Here is a 16,666-nt window from a genome sequence, read left to right as displayed (position 1 = left end):
ATGACAAATATTGTGACTGACTTGACTATGACTTGCCCCAAACTGCATGTGATTATCATAAAGTGGGCATGTCTGTAAAGGGGAGACTTGTGGGTAACCAGAGAACCCATTTTCATTCACATATTTTGAGGTCAGAGGTCAAGGTATGCCTTTGAAAATGGCCATGCCAATTTTTGCTCCCCAAAATTTTGCGTAATTGGAGCGTTATTAAGCCTCCTTCCCGACCAGCTAGTATGACATGGTTGGTACCAATGGATTCCTTATCCTTTGGTACCAACTATGTCTCCCTCTACTTTCATATGATGCTGGTATCTTCACTCTATCTTTAAAAATGAGCCCGCTACAACCTAAAAATCACAAGTTGCATTAATGCGTTAAAGAAATTAGTGGCGTTAAAACAAATTTGCATTAACGCGTTATTAGCGCATTAACTTTGACTGACCTCAACTAAAGTTATTCTTATTATTACTTTTTTCTCTCCCTTCTCATTCAATTTAATATGTGATCCTCAAACTATCAGAAGCTAGGACTACAGGATCTTACTAACACAAGTCAGAGGTTCCTAATAATGCTGAAGTCAGAGCAACATATCTCTCACATTTCACAACCCTTCAGCAACAAAGTGTTTGGAAATAATACCTATCAAGGCTTTGTACTAAGCAGCTGTTATTTACCTACTTGCATAGCAGAGATACTGTTGCTAGATTTTAGGTTGGCATATCACATGCATGTGTGTACACACACGAACACACGCAACTACCATTGTAGTGGGCTGCTCAGCTCTCAGGGTCTCCACCAGGGATAGTTATAGATGTCCATTAGTGGCTGCTCTGAGCCCAATGGAGAAACTGGGTCAGAACTGTGTGTGAGAGATAAAGTATGTTGCATCTTCCTCTCTCTGATTCATGAAGACAAAGGCACACACACACACATCAAACGTAGAGACACACAACAAAAGTATTTTTATATTACCCCTGCCCTGGTTATTTATGCCATCATCCATTAGCCCCCCATTGGAGTTCTCTACATCCTGTCTTTCAGCCCATAATGCTCTCTATGTTTATGTGTCTGTCTGTTGTTGTTTACATTCATCCAAGGACTGAATCATTAATAAAGAGCTGCTTCAACAACCCTTTGCCTCACATATCATTTTGGGGAGTTTTAACCACAGTGAATGGACTGCATTCACAAAGAGCTTCGATTACAAGAGCCAAGTGCTTTACAATGGTTCATATTCATCACACTCACACACACAGATGGTATCGGCGCTGCCATGCAAGCCAATGACCTGCTCGTTGGGAGCAGTTCGGGATTCAGTGTTTTGCTCAAGGACATTTCCAAATGCTATTAGGCCGAGCTGGAAAATGGACTTAACTCACTTACATGTAAGTGCTGCTGGGGGAGCAGGTTGCTTTCCAAAGCATGTATGCAAAGAGCTGGGCTCATGTTAACTCTCTGAGGCTATATTGACAGAACTGACTGGGACATGTTACGAGAGTCACATTGTATTGATGATCAAATGATATTGGTTATGGCATTGATGAACTTAACAGTGTTGGGAGCAGGTAGATACACAATTGACCTCGTCTAGGATGCGATAAACGAACAAATGTTCTCTTACTTTTGTTTGTATCCACGATTTGTTCTTATTTTGTTGATTTCTGGAATTCACTCATGTTTTCTCAATCTATCTATCTATCTATCTATCTTATGTATCTTGTTATATCCATCTATGCTCTCTTCAAAGCTACCAGACTCCTATGACCAAAACCATAATTTTACCTCGCAGAACACGGGGGTTGCTGATCTACCACTGCGTCGATCGGTTAGCTTGTTTGTATTATTTTTGTGACTTTGGTGTTTTAAAGCATTAGTTCGGATTCACCAAAGTCACACAATAACACAAACAAACTAACCGATTGAGGTAGCGGTAGTCCAGCAACTCCCGTGTTCTACGAGGTAGAATTAATGTTTTTTGTCAATGGAATCTGGTGGCTTTGAGGAGATCATAGATAACGGTTTCAGTTTCCCGCCGGAAAGAGCTGTCTGACGGCAAGGTAAAGTAGAGAAAATATTCTAAATATAACGTACACTTTAACGGATATTGTTTTTTTTAGGTGAGCCTTTCTTTTAGGTGGCTAAAATACATTTTGATGTCCACAGAAGTACATTGCTTTGCTCCTGTGACGGTATTCCTGTCTGCCTCCTCACACTGGGGGCGTGCCGACCGCCACCTACTGTACGTAATACATCGACTATGAATACGTACCTCATACAACCCCACTTCAAAAAATCCGAACTATCCTTTAGGCACATAATCCCACACAGAAATGTATCCTTAACTTTAGTTGTTATTCCAGCATTGTGGGTAGCATCCTGAATTTTTTAACAAACCTAATCCTGAGCATTCTCTGCTAGCTGTCGCAAGAGTCGTGTCCTCTGACATCTCTTGCATATTTTGCCATATAGATTGCAGAACAGATATTGCGATAGGATGGTTGATTACTATCTAATGGCTTTTCTTCAAGGGAATTAAATTTGCCAATGTCCGGATGTCGATTCAGAGAAGTGATTGCGACAGCGGGTTAGGTGATGGATAATCAGTTACAATTTTGTGGGAAACGACGGTTGCTAACAGAATGAAATCTGATTGGGACACTGAAGTGATCAGCAAGAGGAAACGGCAGCGTCTCTTTTTCTCATCTGAGGAAACTTGCTTAATGCCACGCTGATTACACACTGATGATCCTCTTTCATGCAGCTTATGTGACTTTGAAATCATTGTAATTCTGGTGTTATTGACATGAATGCTCTAGCAACTATGAAAAGATGATGAAGGTCACCATGGGAACACATTAAAAGGAGTTCAATATAACCTGAATGATTTACACAACAAGCAGGTGGTTAACAAGGCAAACACAGTCATCTCTGACTCCTGTATTTAACTCACTACACTCTGGTGAGCATTTTAGTCTCACTGATTTCTCCATACTGCAGTTTTGTGGAAAATGCAAAAGACCTAATGAATGTGCGGTATTGGGCTGGGCGTCTATACTGCACCTCTCACACTCAACTCCAAGTGGTTTCAAAGGAACAAGAAGTTGTCACTCTGAGAGTGGGCGGTTCTGGAGCTGTCCCCAACAGAACACTTTTATGACTGTCTTTGAAAAAGCACCCTACCTCATTAATGGTGAAAGTAACACTACGCTCTTCATTTGACATCAAGGGTAAAAACATGACAGGAGGATCACATCGGAGTGTTTCCTTGGCAAGCAGAGCTAATCTTGATTACACCGGCAGTCTGCTGCAATATGTAGTTAGTACTGCATTAGATTAAAGAGGACCTATTGTGCATATTTTCAGGTGCATACTTGTATTTTGGGCTTCTACTAGAACATGTTTACATGCTTTACTGTTCAAAAAATGCTTTATTTTTCTCATACCGGCTGTGCTGCAGCTACTGTTTTCACCTTCTGTCTGAAACGCTCTGTTTGAGCTCCTGCCCTTCCCGAAAAGCCCAATCTGCTCTGATTGGTCAGCTGGCCCACTCTGTTGTGATTGGTCAACTGAACCAAACTCTTTGGACTCTGCTCCAGCTCCGCTCTAACTAGCTTTGTTTGAGAGCGTGCCAAATTAGCTGCTATGCAGTTTTATATTATGCAAATGTGTTACTTGGTGACATCACCACATTACGGAAGAAAAGGCGGGACTTCAAGCAAAGCATTTCAGGCAGTTCAGGAGCAGTGTTTCTGTGAGAGAGAGTAACTCCCTTTAGTGTGGACTTTGAGCTTTGTCACTTTGCAGACCTTTTACATGCATAAAAAACTATATAACACACTAAAGGAAAGGGAAAAAGCACAAAAGCATAATAGGTCCCCTTTAAAAATCAAGAAGAGAAGAGAAGAGAAGAGACAATGACTGTTACTACCTTTGTGTTTAGTGGATGTGCTAGTACAGCAAGTTATTATATTTGCGCTATGATCATGACAAACAACATGTCCATAATTAGTGTAATAGTACAAACATCTTACAAGAGAGACAACTATGCATCCTGATAGGGTCCGGAGATCCTTGTGCAACAGTGTGTGTTACAGTAGTGCCTGAGTCATTTATGCTTTTAATAGAACATACTGTTAAGTTGATTTCATATACCTTATCGGCAACCCAAAATGGTGAAGCTCTTTCCCTCTGGTTGGTATCTACGATGATTCCTCAAGGACACATTGACACGGGGGATCAAATACGAGCACTTCCGACTGGGGTGTGATCGCACTAAACGCAGGCCAATCTGCTGTCCCTGTTATATTGTTATGCTGCCATGCTGTGCAGATCGCACCTAAATTTACAGCAATACAGCCACATTGTATTCGTCGTTCTTGCAGAAAAAATACACATATTTTCAAAACAGTATTCTGCATTGTTGTAATGCTTGGCAGGTCTCAGGCATAACAGAGATGCAATGCGCAGTCACTTGTTGCCAGTCAGTGGCCCGGGTGTATAAAAGCTTGCATATTAATACTGCCATACTGATGCTATATTAATACTGGAAACTGGGATGCAACGATGGTCTTACCATGCTCTTCAGCTGCACAAGTGTCCTACAATGACAGGTCACAATGGCAAAGTTGGGAACTGAGCAACTCATATAGGAAAAGCAGTCATGCTAAAACTCCCATGGGCACAATAAACCCACCCATGTGAATGTTGCATACAGCAGAGTGGTATGATGGTATTACATCTTGACTCCAGGTATCGCAATAGAAACGACAGCCAAGGACTGATGCAGCCACAGCAAGGTTTTCTCTAATAAACAACCAAGCAACTCTTTCACATAACCAATACTGTTTAAACTGTATGAAATCACATGAAGTGCAGCAGGTTTAGGTATTCAAACACATATTCTGATATCAGCATAAATATCGAAGTGGAAAAAAACACTCAACTTATTTTTGAATTTGAAGGTCATAATACAATCATGCACAAAAGTGCCAGAGCCATATCTCACTAAACCTGGGCCAGGTCGCCCCCTAGTGGTGTAAATGAGTTAGATATATAGGTTGGTTCAAGGACAAACAGTAATGTTTCTAGTTATGTTTCTAGCCACAGCTTATGAAACATCCATGTTGTCCATCAATGTTCTAAAGAGCACAATACTGACCCAAGGTCTGTGTAAAATCTATGTATTAATTCTGCGTGGCCAGACCAACCAACCAACCAAATAACATATTTATTTAAATTTTTAAAATGTCTGTTGCTGGATCGCCATTTGTAGCCACACCAATTCATACTCGCAAGATATCTTTTTACATTTCTTTTTGCACATGCAAGGATTCAAAGACATGCCGAGCTGTGCACCCTGGACACCCTGACTGTGGATCCTGCCATGCAACAGACCAGTAACTTAAAAAATGCGCTATGGGTGATCATGTGATGAGATTCATGAAAAAATAGTGTACAGTATCAATAAACACGTCACAAATCAAGACTTATTTCACATTTCAGGTTCATTTAATATTTTCTTAATAGATGTCTTACCTTTGGCCTTTCGTCCAAGATTTGCTGGCGGATGTCCTTTTGCTTCTCCAGTAGTCTCTCCTGTCTTTTACTCTGTGCGTCCTCCAACTACACACACAAACACACAGATACTATAAGGTTTTTGCATGTCATCAGAAATATTACTGTACCCACAAATGTTTAGTATTGTAGGTCAGTGGTTTCAAAAGAATACATACAGTTGGCCTATATTTCAGCATTTAATTTATTTCTGTGAAGAAAACAAAATTAAATTGTTCTATTTAAAGTTTGAATTATTATTTAAGATATAAACAGGATAAGGGCCTGGTGAAGACCTGAACACAAGCTATATTCACAGAGCCTTCCCTCTCTGTTAAACAGCCTCGTCCTGCATTAGAAAAGTACGCAGTTAAAACAAACTAAGAGCTAATGGAACAGTGGCCAGTATGAATGATTGTTAAAAATTCAAAGAAATACATAATACAAACAGAGAATTGTATTAAAAGTTCCTAAAAATAAAAGGAAAACTCATCTCCGATGCAATAGTCACAGGAAATAATCTTCTCAAAATTCCCCTAAATCGCTAATTTTACAAAGAAAACTGGCAGTTATTGTGCCTATTTGGGTTAATTGAACAGTTTATCAGCTGTTCTGTACTGTTATTGTTATGCATTGAATATAATATGATATATCCATAAAATATGTCACTTAGTCAGGGGGCGAAAAAGGGTCCTTTAAGGAGAAAGGTTGGGAACCACTGCTGTAGGTAGTGGTGCGCATCAGGAGTAAGTACAAATTTTAATTACGTTTTGAACTAAATTGCATTATTGGTGTATTATATGGTGATGATCATTATGGACCATGCATTTTCTATCAGACCATAGCCTATATCCTGTCTTACCCGTTTGATGTACTGCACCACCTCGTTGACAAACGATCTGTTGATCTCCAGCTTCTCTCTGTGGGAAGAATCAACAGTCAAACCAAGCAACCGGTCCCAACAGAGCTAAATCTTTAGAGTTTAGTGACATCTAGTGGTCGCACAAATACAGTATAACAACCTGCAAGCACTGTTTACTGTTAGTTATGAATGTTCAAATACTTACTCCTCTGTCACATTCTTGTCTTTAGATTTGGCTTCGTTGATCTTCTCTTGCCTTTTCTTGTCCATTTTCTTCTTGAGGTCCTTCTTTTCTCTGAAGATGGTGAGACGGAGAAAGAGGAAGATATAGAAAGAACGATTCCTTGTGTTTGTGTGAATGTGTGTGCGTGCTGTATGCTAAACACACTCTTACTTCTCACAGATGTCTCTGAGCTTTTTGAGCTGAGCGCTCTGGCACTCCTCTGCTATAGTGGTCAGCTTCTCAACCAGCTAGAGAAAGAAAGAGACAAAGAGAGAGTCGAAATTAGACACTAAAAACAAAACAGAGAAACATCTGCTCTTGATCATTTTAATCAATATTTCACTTTAATCCAAGCTACATTTTGTTGAGATCATAATTAAACAACATTCAGATGAGGGAGACAACACAATCTCCATTACGCTTGTTGTCTTTTGCTTGAATAAACCTTAGCTGTGCTCACTGTGCAGGCGTACTGGAGCAGAAGACATTAATTTTTCCACACCATACAACAGAACATGTGCACAGGCAGCAGAATAGCGGCTGTAATATCCTAAAGGGGGGTGACCTGGAGTTTACGGCAGCATTCGCTCATTCATTTGTTTAGTCATTGGTCTGTGTTAGCCTCTCTGAGCTCTGGGACAGCAGGAGACAGTCAGCACTTTATCCAGTCCAACACAAGTCAAGTCAAGCTCCTGTATGTGTGTTTTTTTTTATCCCACTGCTACATACAGTACATACTTGTTAACATTATGTATGTTTATATAATCAATCTGTCACTCAAGTTCAGTAGAGACGAGTATGAAATTAGCTACAAGTGTGGTGGCCATAAATAGGCAGCTAACAGATGTACAGACATGACAGGGAATATGACAAGTGAACTAGGGCTTTTAGTCTTCCAACCATATACAGTATGTTTAGTATGTACCGATAATAAAAAATATACTTCATGGGCCTTTGGGGAACAGCAACGTTTTGGCTGGAGCAGACATGAGATGAATCTTAATACAGATTTTCCATTCATTAGACCATTTCAGTTCAGTAAAATGCTAAATTGTTTTAAGGGCCTAAAGTGAATTGGAGCATTGCATCTGCATGCAAATGGCATTTCAAATGGATTTGCCCCTACACCATATTGTCAGTAAGACAGATTTGTTGCAGTCCTGTTACTTACTATTTACTTAAAGCAGTGGTTCTCAGACATTTTTTTATCATTCCCCCTTTGGAGGAAGAAAATATTTTCACCCCCTTTCCAATATGCAAATTAACTGTAACTTTCCTAAAATAATAATAATTCTCTGTTTTTCTTCAGATGACATTAATTATATAACTAATAATGTTTTGAGAGGAAATAAGTTACCATTTTCCTATGATGGTTGTTTCTTATACTGTAGTTTATTCAGTCAGTAGCCCTAGTATGTTAAACAGGCTGGTAGGATGAGGGCTGTGACTGGGATGTAATGTTTCTAAATATCTTCTGAATTTGTTAGATCTCATAACTCATCTGAGTTTTCCGACATAAAATACACACTGGTCTCTTATCATCTCCCACCACCTTCATTATTATTTATAGTTATACATTGTCGAAATCATCTAAATATTCAGCCATGACATTGAAAATCTTTTAGATAACACTAAGCTACGCTTTCTGTACTCCAGCACATCAAACTGCCCGGCTGGCACTCACGTTTCCACCATGGATATATTCCAGTTTTCCACCATTATCAGAAGTCACAAGTCACCTCGCCAGATTCACAACAAGACTTCTCCTTGAGCGAGACTCTTTCCGTAATGTCAGACACTTATAATAACAATCAGAGTCTGTCATGGTGAAAACAATCACCTTTAGTGGATGTAAATGACGCTGCCAGCTTGCCCCAATAGCACCATATTGCAGCCTGTGAGTGGCTGCCGTTTACAGCGCTCTCCCTCAATACTGGACCACCAATTTCAGAAATTGTTGTCCCTATTAATCAGTTAGACACAAAAACTGAGAAAATAGGGTCCAGGTATGAAAAATACCAAAGTTACCCTTTAACCACTAGCCAGCACAGCTGTCCCCACATCTACATGTGTGTGTATTTGTTGTGTGTGTTTGTGAGCACCTGCTTGATGTGTTCTCGTTTCTGGTACTTCTCGCTGTAGTACTGCTCCTGGCGAAGTGTGAGGAGCTGCTGCTGCTGCTGCTCCTTCAGCTCTGAAAGCCTCTGGCTGCACTCCTGATCCAGCTCACACAGCTCGTGATCCAGGGTCGACAGGGAGTGTTCGGACCGACTGGAGACACAGGCACACACACAAACGGAACATCCGCAAATTAAGATACCTCCTTCTTTTTCAGTGGAGTGGTCCTAACTCCTTTTATAACTGGACATTGGAAATTCATGATGCGCATCTTTATAGAAAATAAAATGTCTATAACGGGAATGGTACTATGAACATTGATGTATAACGTCATTAGGAGGAGCACTTATCTTCTACCTTGAAGTAAAGTGGTTGAAACGTGTTATCTGTCTTATGCAGTGGCTCTCTGCGGTCCACACTGGCTGAGAGGACCGTAATCTTTGCTGTGTGCTGAGTACCAGTGTGTGATGGACTCCTCAGGGCCCTGAACGAGTCCCAGTGGGTTGGAGGAAGCCTTATCCACACATTCGTATTCTACACATAGCCCCTGCTTTCGTTTCTTTCTGAAGAAGGTGATGTCTGCCCTGTTCTGTTTGTTTTGGAGCACTACAATATGCAGCAGTGGATTTTAGTACGTATTTAAAAGGGCATGATGTATTGTGCGTTTCTGTAGATGGAAGGCACAAAAAAAAGGAATAGAGAAGAAAAGGAGGGAAGTAAAATTCATACATTATACCGTATATACACTATGTGTAGTGTTATTTAATTTCTATGATATTTCTACTTTCCCTGAACTTGTCTCGTCTATTATTGCTTCAGATAGTAATTTACTTCATTTCCCAGAATGACTTTCAACTATCCAAAGAGATGTACAGTAGCTTGACAAATTGTAAGCTACACATACACACCAACACTGTAAAGTGTATGCAAATGAACAGAGCAACAACAGAGAGAGAATAAAGTTTCCTATATGTTTTTTAAAAAGAGAGAGCCATGCATTTATTCAAAATGTAACATGTCATTGAATTCTGGTCTATGGAAACTAGAATTACTGCTTAGTGCTTGTATGTCTCCGCCAACCAGTCAAGTTGCAGTTTACATCCATGTCTGTCCAAAATATCATTTTATCCTGTTGGACATTTATGTAAAATTGTCATAATTAGCGTATGAATTCTTGAGTTATGGCCAAAAATGTGTTTTATTAGGTCATTGTGACCTTTGACTAACAAAATCAGTTCATCCTCGAGGTCAAGTGGTCTCGGTCTAGGCATTCCTGAGATATTGCGTTCACGAGAATGGACTGGATGTACAGACAGACAACCCGAAAACATAAAGCCTCTGGCCACAGCTGTCACCAACGCAGTCAAAACCCTCTCTTTTCTTTTATTATGTAGTGAAAAGGTTAACTGCTAACTGTAGCTTTGCTGTAAAATATCTCAACTGTGTCTAAATTATTTTCTTAACTGTGTTGATGTGTTTTTGGTGGATTTCCTTTGATGACAGACAGAGCAACAGTGAGAGAAAGAGGTGAAGAGGGAAACCAATAGTAGGACAGTGCGAAGAGGAGAAGAGGAGGTCTACCTACCTTTTCTTACCGTCTCGTTTGTGGCTCTTCTGCAGGACAGAGCGCCGCCGCTGATGCTGGCTCTGCAGCTCGGAGACACGGGCCGTGTGCTCCTTGATCAGCTCGCTGGTCTTGCGGTGGTGTTTCCGAACCAGCTCCTTCATCTCCTTGTACTGCTTCCTCTGCTCTCGGACAAAGCCCTTCTGTTGTTTCAGCTCCTCTACCGTCTGAGCCTCTAATTCTGAAGGCAAGGAATGGAGGACCAACAGAAGATGACAGGTGACAAAAGTGAGCAAGAGAAAGGGTGACGGTCATGTTCTAAAACTTAGTTTAGCTGTCAGATGCAAATCAGTTTATACCAGAGGTGGGACCAAGTCATTGTTTTGCAAGTCACAAGTAAGGCTCAAGTCTTTGCACTCAAGTCCCAAGTCAAGACCGGCAAGTCCCAAGTCTTATACTTTGAGTTTCAAGTCCTAAACAAGTCATAATGTGCCATTTGCATCTTTGTATGGAAATACATTGTACATTTCTGGTAAAAAAACCATCTTTAAAATTACAAAAATAATTCATTTGCACAAGACTGACTTATTAAGTTATTAAAATGATTTCTAGGGTTATGATAGCTCTTAATTATTAAGTATAAAAATTGCTTTTATCTTGCAAAATGAATACCATAATAGTCATTTATATGAATTGTCATAAATCATGAATACGTAAACAAAGTATATCAATCAAAAATCTATATACTCACAGGATTATGCTTAAAATCATGTATCATGTACAGAACCAGTCTTGTGTCTGAATAATAATAACCACAGATATATGAGTGAGTGCTTGTGGAAGTTTGAAAACATAACCTTACCAGTGAGGACACTCTGAATGATGTCTTCAGTCTTCACTGCTGGTTTCAATGAGCCTGCATGTTAAAAACAAGTTCACATGTTGATTTGCCAGTTAGTTGCGACAGTTAACGTTAACTGAACTTCTCTGAGATGGTTCTGATTTGTGTATTTACAACAGAGAAAGTAGTCTCACATGTTGTTTTGTTATATATAAATGATATGGTCTGGGGGTCAAGTAACATTTATGTGAAGAGTTGTTTTAATCCCCCAGAAAATCTAAATTTAGAGCCAATCAACATGAGATACATTTTGTAATTTGGCATAATTTATGCATTAATTGTTTAATAATATATTTGATACATGTGTTACTTGAAATGAATAAGATGTTTCAACATAATAAATAAATAAATAATAAGAACAGTGCACATTTAAATTTCAGTGCAATTTACAAAGCACTTCAGGTGACATTTTAGCTATTCTTTAGAAACGACATTTTAAGAAAATGTGATGATGGGAGTTGCAGGCTGGTTATTGATACAGTACCTGCAGACTGGGGCTGGTGGCCGACCAGCGACGGGGGTTTCGGGGTGATGATGGGTGTGTGGCTCAGTCCGTTCTCTGCAGGCAACGTCACCCTCTGGTCCTGCTTAGATTCTGAGGGGGCATCACTTCCCGCCTCCACCTGTGCATCACATGAAAGATTCACAACATTCGGATCAATCCGGTCAACACGTGAATACAGCACGAACCACTGACTCTTCTGCAGAGTATTTTTTACACATACACAATCAAATATTGCACAAAAGTGAAACATTTGCCAACACAATTGCTTTTTTCTTCCTCTTTGTTCAAACTTGAATACAAAGTTCACTGAATATATTCTAAGTCCTTGTCACAGAGCCTCAAAAAAAACTATTATAATGTTTAAAATACATTCACAAAAGACTTTTTGAGGAATAAAAACCTCTTCCGGGGGTTTTCAGAAGTCTCTTGTTGTACCTGTGTCCTGCAGGATAGGTTGTAGACATAGCTTTGGTAACCCACTCTCAACATTGCAGATCTTAATTTCCCCTAGACTCCGCTGGATCTCGGACTATATGCTCTGATCTCGGCAATGTTAACGCAATTTTAAACAATCTCTGTTCTAGTCACAGATCTTCTCATTTCTTTCTTTCTTCTCTCTACTCCACATTCGTCTCCGCACACTGTTCTCCGCCTTTCCATGCTCCACCACTTTTGGTGACTGTTGCCATGGTCACAGCATGAAACAGCGCCCCGCCGGCCATCCTCGAGGGTAATCATATCAGCTGACAAATCAGATAAAAGAAGCCCCTCAGGAACAACCCTTTTTTTCCAGTCCCCTCTTGAATAACCCGAGATAACCCAGTGTCCTGCCGTGCCTCTCACATCGCTCCTCAGATATCAAACCATTGTCTGCTCCTTGTTGCATTAATCCTCGGCTGCCTGAGCTCTGCGTCATTCAAAATGACACCATTAACTAAGATTGCTGCTATTTTACCCCCAATGCAGCACTTAGAAGGTTACCATTCTCCTGCTATTGTGGTAATGTTGATGGTCCATTAGTGTGAGATGTTCGCAGTTCAATCTTTCCACTTGGAACGAAGCAGAAGGTCACATTCCCTTAAGCAGCCAGGACTTGTTAAAACTCTGTGAGCTATTTGGCATTTAGCTTTATTTAGCTGTACTAAAGTTAAAGGTCACTGACAACTCTAGTTAAAATTCATATAGTTGGCATATTTCATGTGTAGAGTGAATCACATCAGTTCAGTTAGTCAGTATGTGCTTTTAATGTGAAAATACGTTTTAAGATTCTTAGTGCCTGGGACAGAGTTAAAGGTACCCTGTGAAGTTTTATTGTAAACAAAGTTATGTTTACATTCACTGTTTCTCACAAAATCACACTTCCTATATCCTTGAGGTCTAATAAACTAAATGCATGTCCTTTCTCATAACACATTCTCAGAGACAATTTTTAGAATAATTTGTAACCTGCATTGTTTACATTCATATTTGCATGCTGGCTGTCTTCTTCTTCTTCCTTGCCTTTTGTTGGTGCACTGCTACATTTCTTGGCACATCACCGCCACAATCTGTCAATCAGTTTAATTGCGGGAAATGAAGTTTAGCGGAAGTTCTGTCAGGAAGACTCTCTTTACGCTCTCATTCACAAATCCTCTTGTTTCTCTCTCTCTCTCTCCGGCTCCCACTCTATCACCTAACTACCTACGGGTGTTCACTCTACAGGTGTTAACCAATCAGATTCTGCCATGATCTCCCTGAGCCAATCATATCGTTGCTATCAAATTTTAAAACTGTTCTCCTTTCTGCTTCTGTTCGTTGTCATTGCAGTACGAACCGATGCCACCCGCCTCCACCCGATCGCCTCCAGTCTACATCATATTCAGTGCCCAGTCCTGCTCTACAGCCCATCATCAGATCTTCAGCAACTCCGTCCACCACCACCACCACCACCACCACCAGTGTCTAGACTCCAGGGGGGAATATTCTGAACTACCCCCTTTAATATACTACGTCACGATGGGGTCTAATCGCCAAAGACTCTTTACTATTTATATTATTGTGCACTGTGTAATGAATTATTGGTCACTCTAAATGAAGTAACTCCGGAATCCAAATCCAAAATCTCAACAGAGTACCTTCAAAGTTACTTCGAGAAACTTTTAAATGGTTGTGAAATGTAATTGTGATCACCAGGTCTCCAGGTTAGACCTACAACCTTACAATTACAGACCTCAAGAGGATCAATATGAGGTCTAGTGAAGAGTCATAGGTATTATTTCCTTGGTTATGCTTGATTTGGTTGTCAACCTCAAATAATTTCCTCTTTTTGTGAATGGAGAATGAGACTTTCAACATGGTCAGAAAACCAAACCAAAGTAAACGTTGGGCTGGGGTAACTATGTAAGTCTTATCAGCCATTATGTCATTTCAGCCAGACAAATTAAGTAAACAGATTTGTAGAAAATGATGGTGATGTTTAACATCCAGCATCTAAACTTGAAAGTCGACAGAGTCCCAATGACAGACCTCCTAGAATCAGAGCCTGCAGGTGGACGCTGGAAGAGGCTTGATGAAAAGCAGCAACAATACTGCTGCAGCTGTGGCCGCAGTGCAGTTTATCACGGAGCGACTGGGGATGAAAAATGGCCCAAACAAAAGTCTGCTGATAATATCTATCTATGGGGATCTGTGCTGAAAACAAGCTGCGGTTCATAATCCATCCTTTCACTACGACGGTGCCGGTGGATGGCTGTGGGCTTTAAAGTTTGGTGATATTAAAAACCTCCTCACGATGCCACTTTCTAAATTGCATCTTAATATGTTTTTGTTGAAGAAAGGGAACTCCATCCTTGTCTGCATCCTCTCATTCTCCCTACCATCTGTTTTGAATTTCTAAACCAGTTAGTTCCTGACGATGAGGCGAGTGGCCAGCTGGCTGAGGGGCCGCTTATCTCAATCAGCAACTGATCACAAACAATTATGAGCTCACACATATGGGATGTCCAGCATATGTGATGGAGAGCAGAACACACACACACACACACACACACACACACACACACACACCTCTTTGTCACCCTCCTCCTCTCCTCCCTCCTCCAAAGTGAGAGCAGCCAGCTGATTGGCTCTCTGCTCCATCAGGTTGACATAGCGGATGGGATTGGACAAGGCTTCAATGACATCTGAGGAACAGGAGGAAAACAGAGCATGACTCTGGACCTGCAGTGTTTTCTGGACCAAACATTTTACTTTTGGTTTGAATATGTTCACCTGACTTACCTGCGAATGTGTCTGGGACATAGTCCTTTACTTCTACATACACAAACAGAGCCGGCAAAGTCAGGGACTGGTTCTTCTCGTTCCTTAGACTGATGTAGTGATAGCCTGCAGAGTCAGATTAAGGGTCTGTCAGTTCAGAATTAACAATTCAGGAGCTCAACCTGCATCATGACAATGCATCCAGATAATTGAACATATTACAGGGGACAACCAGAGCTTATGTTAACATTTACACAAATGTTCTGGTACTGTCTCTGCCCTCTTTTCTATTATCTAATGTTTTCATTGTTTTTGATGGTTTATTTTAAAGACTGAAATTAGGGCTGTCAATCGATTTGAATATTTAATCGCGATTAATCGCATGATTGTCCATAGTTAATTGAGAATAATCACAAATCAGTCACACTTTTTTATCTGTTCAAAATGTACCTTACAGGGAGATTTGTCAAGCATTTAATAGTCTTATCAACATGGGTGTGGGCAAATATGCTTGCTTTATGCAAATGTATGTATGTATTTATTATTGGAAATCTTTTAACAATACAAAACAATGACAAATATTGTCCAGAAATCCTCACAGGTACTGCATTTAACATAAAAAATATGCTCTAACCATAACATGGCAAACTCAACAACAGATGTCAGTGTGTCAGTGTGCTGACTTGACTATGACTTGCCCTAAACTGCATGTGATTATCATAAAGTGGGCATGTCTGTAAAGGGGAGACTCGTGGGTACCCATAGAACGCATTTTCATTCCCATATCGTGAGGTCAGAGGTCAAGAGACCTCTTTGAAAATGGCCATGCCAGTTTTTCTTCACCAAAATTTTGCATAAGTTCGGAGCAATATTTAGTTTCTTTCGCAACAAGCTAGTTTGACATGGTTGGTACCAATGCATTCATTAGGTTTTCTTATTTCATATGATGCCAGTATCTTCACTTTAACTTTAAAACCGTGCCCGCTACAACCTAAAAATCGCAAGTTGCGTTAATGCGTTAAAGAAATTAGTGGCGTCGAAACAAATTTGCATTAAACAATTATTGTCGCATTAACTTTGACAGCCCGAATTGAAATACTTATATACCTTTGCTTTGTTTCCTCTACTCTCAACATGTCTAAGAAATGTGGATTTAATCATCAAATTGAACTGATGTTTGAAATGATGGTGGACGATAAGAGCTGTCACCTGGACGGATGGCTGACACAGGAATGATACGGTGGCCGATGAACTTCCCTCCTTCTTCAAACACGGCTATCCTTATTGAAGCAAGTGTGGGCAGAACAACCTGAGGAATAAAATGCACCCATTAGTACATTAAAATGACACTACTAAGTTGCTATTTTGCTATATTTGATACAATTCCTTATCGAAAATTTAGATTTAAGGCTTTAGAACATACAGCCATTACAAATGTGTGTCTGTATTTGCCAGTAAATGTGTTTATTACAGGTATATTGAAAGCTACTGAGGACATAGTCTGACCTTCTTGAAGACAATGGCCTCCTCTTCCCAGACGGGGTTGATGGCGTTGCCTTGAGATGTCTTGGTCTTGAACGCTTTCCTCTTGGTGTCCACCGGTAAGCCGAACATGTCGATCTCCACGTACGTGCCTACTTTCTTATCGGACAGGAACTGGCCTGAGATGATCTGGAATGACGGAGTAGGAAAGAAAACAAGGG

General features: G+C 40.3%; 1 protein-coding gene across 3 annotated transcripts in view; it reads right to left on the bottom strand.

The window, feature by feature from the left end:
• The window catches only part of plcb1l (phospholipase C beta 1-like), a 138,627-nt gene that overhangs the window by 12,919 nt on the left and 109,042 nt on the right, over positions 1 to 16,666 (bottom strand). Inside the window, exons 21-33 of one of the 3 annotated variants that reach the window (XM_074615711.1) lie at positions 16,470 to 16,634; positions 16,173 to 16,272; positions 14,985 to 15,089; positions 14,772 to 14,887; positions 11,706 to 11,844; positions 11,183 to 11,236; positions 10,342 to 10,561; positions 8,741 to 8,909; positions 6,810 to 6,886; positions 6,621 to 6,710; positions 6,416 to 6,473; positions 5,536 to 5,622; positions 4,574 to 4,598 (exon numbers count right to left, since the gene is read on the bottom strand). In XM_074615711.1, coding sequence (XP_074471812.1) covers positions 4,574 to 4,598; positions 5,536 to 5,622; positions 6,416 to 6,473; positions 6,621 to 6,710; positions 6,810 to 6,886; positions 8,741 to 8,909; positions 10,342 to 10,561; positions 11,183 to 11,236; positions 11,706 to 11,844; positions 14,772 to 14,887; positions 14,985 to 15,089; positions 16,173 to 16,272; positions 16,470 to 16,634 — 1,405 coding nt within the window. Of the gene's footprint in view, positions 1 to 4,573; positions 4,599 to 5,535; positions 5,623 to 6,415; positions 6,474 to 6,620; positions 6,711 to 6,809; positions 6,887 to 8,740; positions 8,910 to 10,341; positions 10,562 to 11,182; positions 11,237 to 11,705; positions 11,845 to 14,771; positions 14,888 to 14,984; positions 15,090 to 16,172; positions 16,273 to 16,469; positions 16,635 to 16,666 lie in introns of those variants that run through there. The other 2 variants (XM_074615709.1, XR_012591411.1) reach the window with 2 other exon arrangements.

Source organism: Sebastes fasciatus, chromosome 18 (genome assembly GCF_043250625.1).
Source record: "Sebastes fasciatus isolate fSebFas1 chromosome 18, fSebFas1.pri, whole genome shotgun sequence".
NCBI lineage: Eukaryota > Metazoa > Chordata > Actinopteri > Perciformes > Sebastidae > Sebastes > Sebastes fasciatus.
This window is presented reverse-complemented; position numbering and strand designations above follow the sequence as displayed.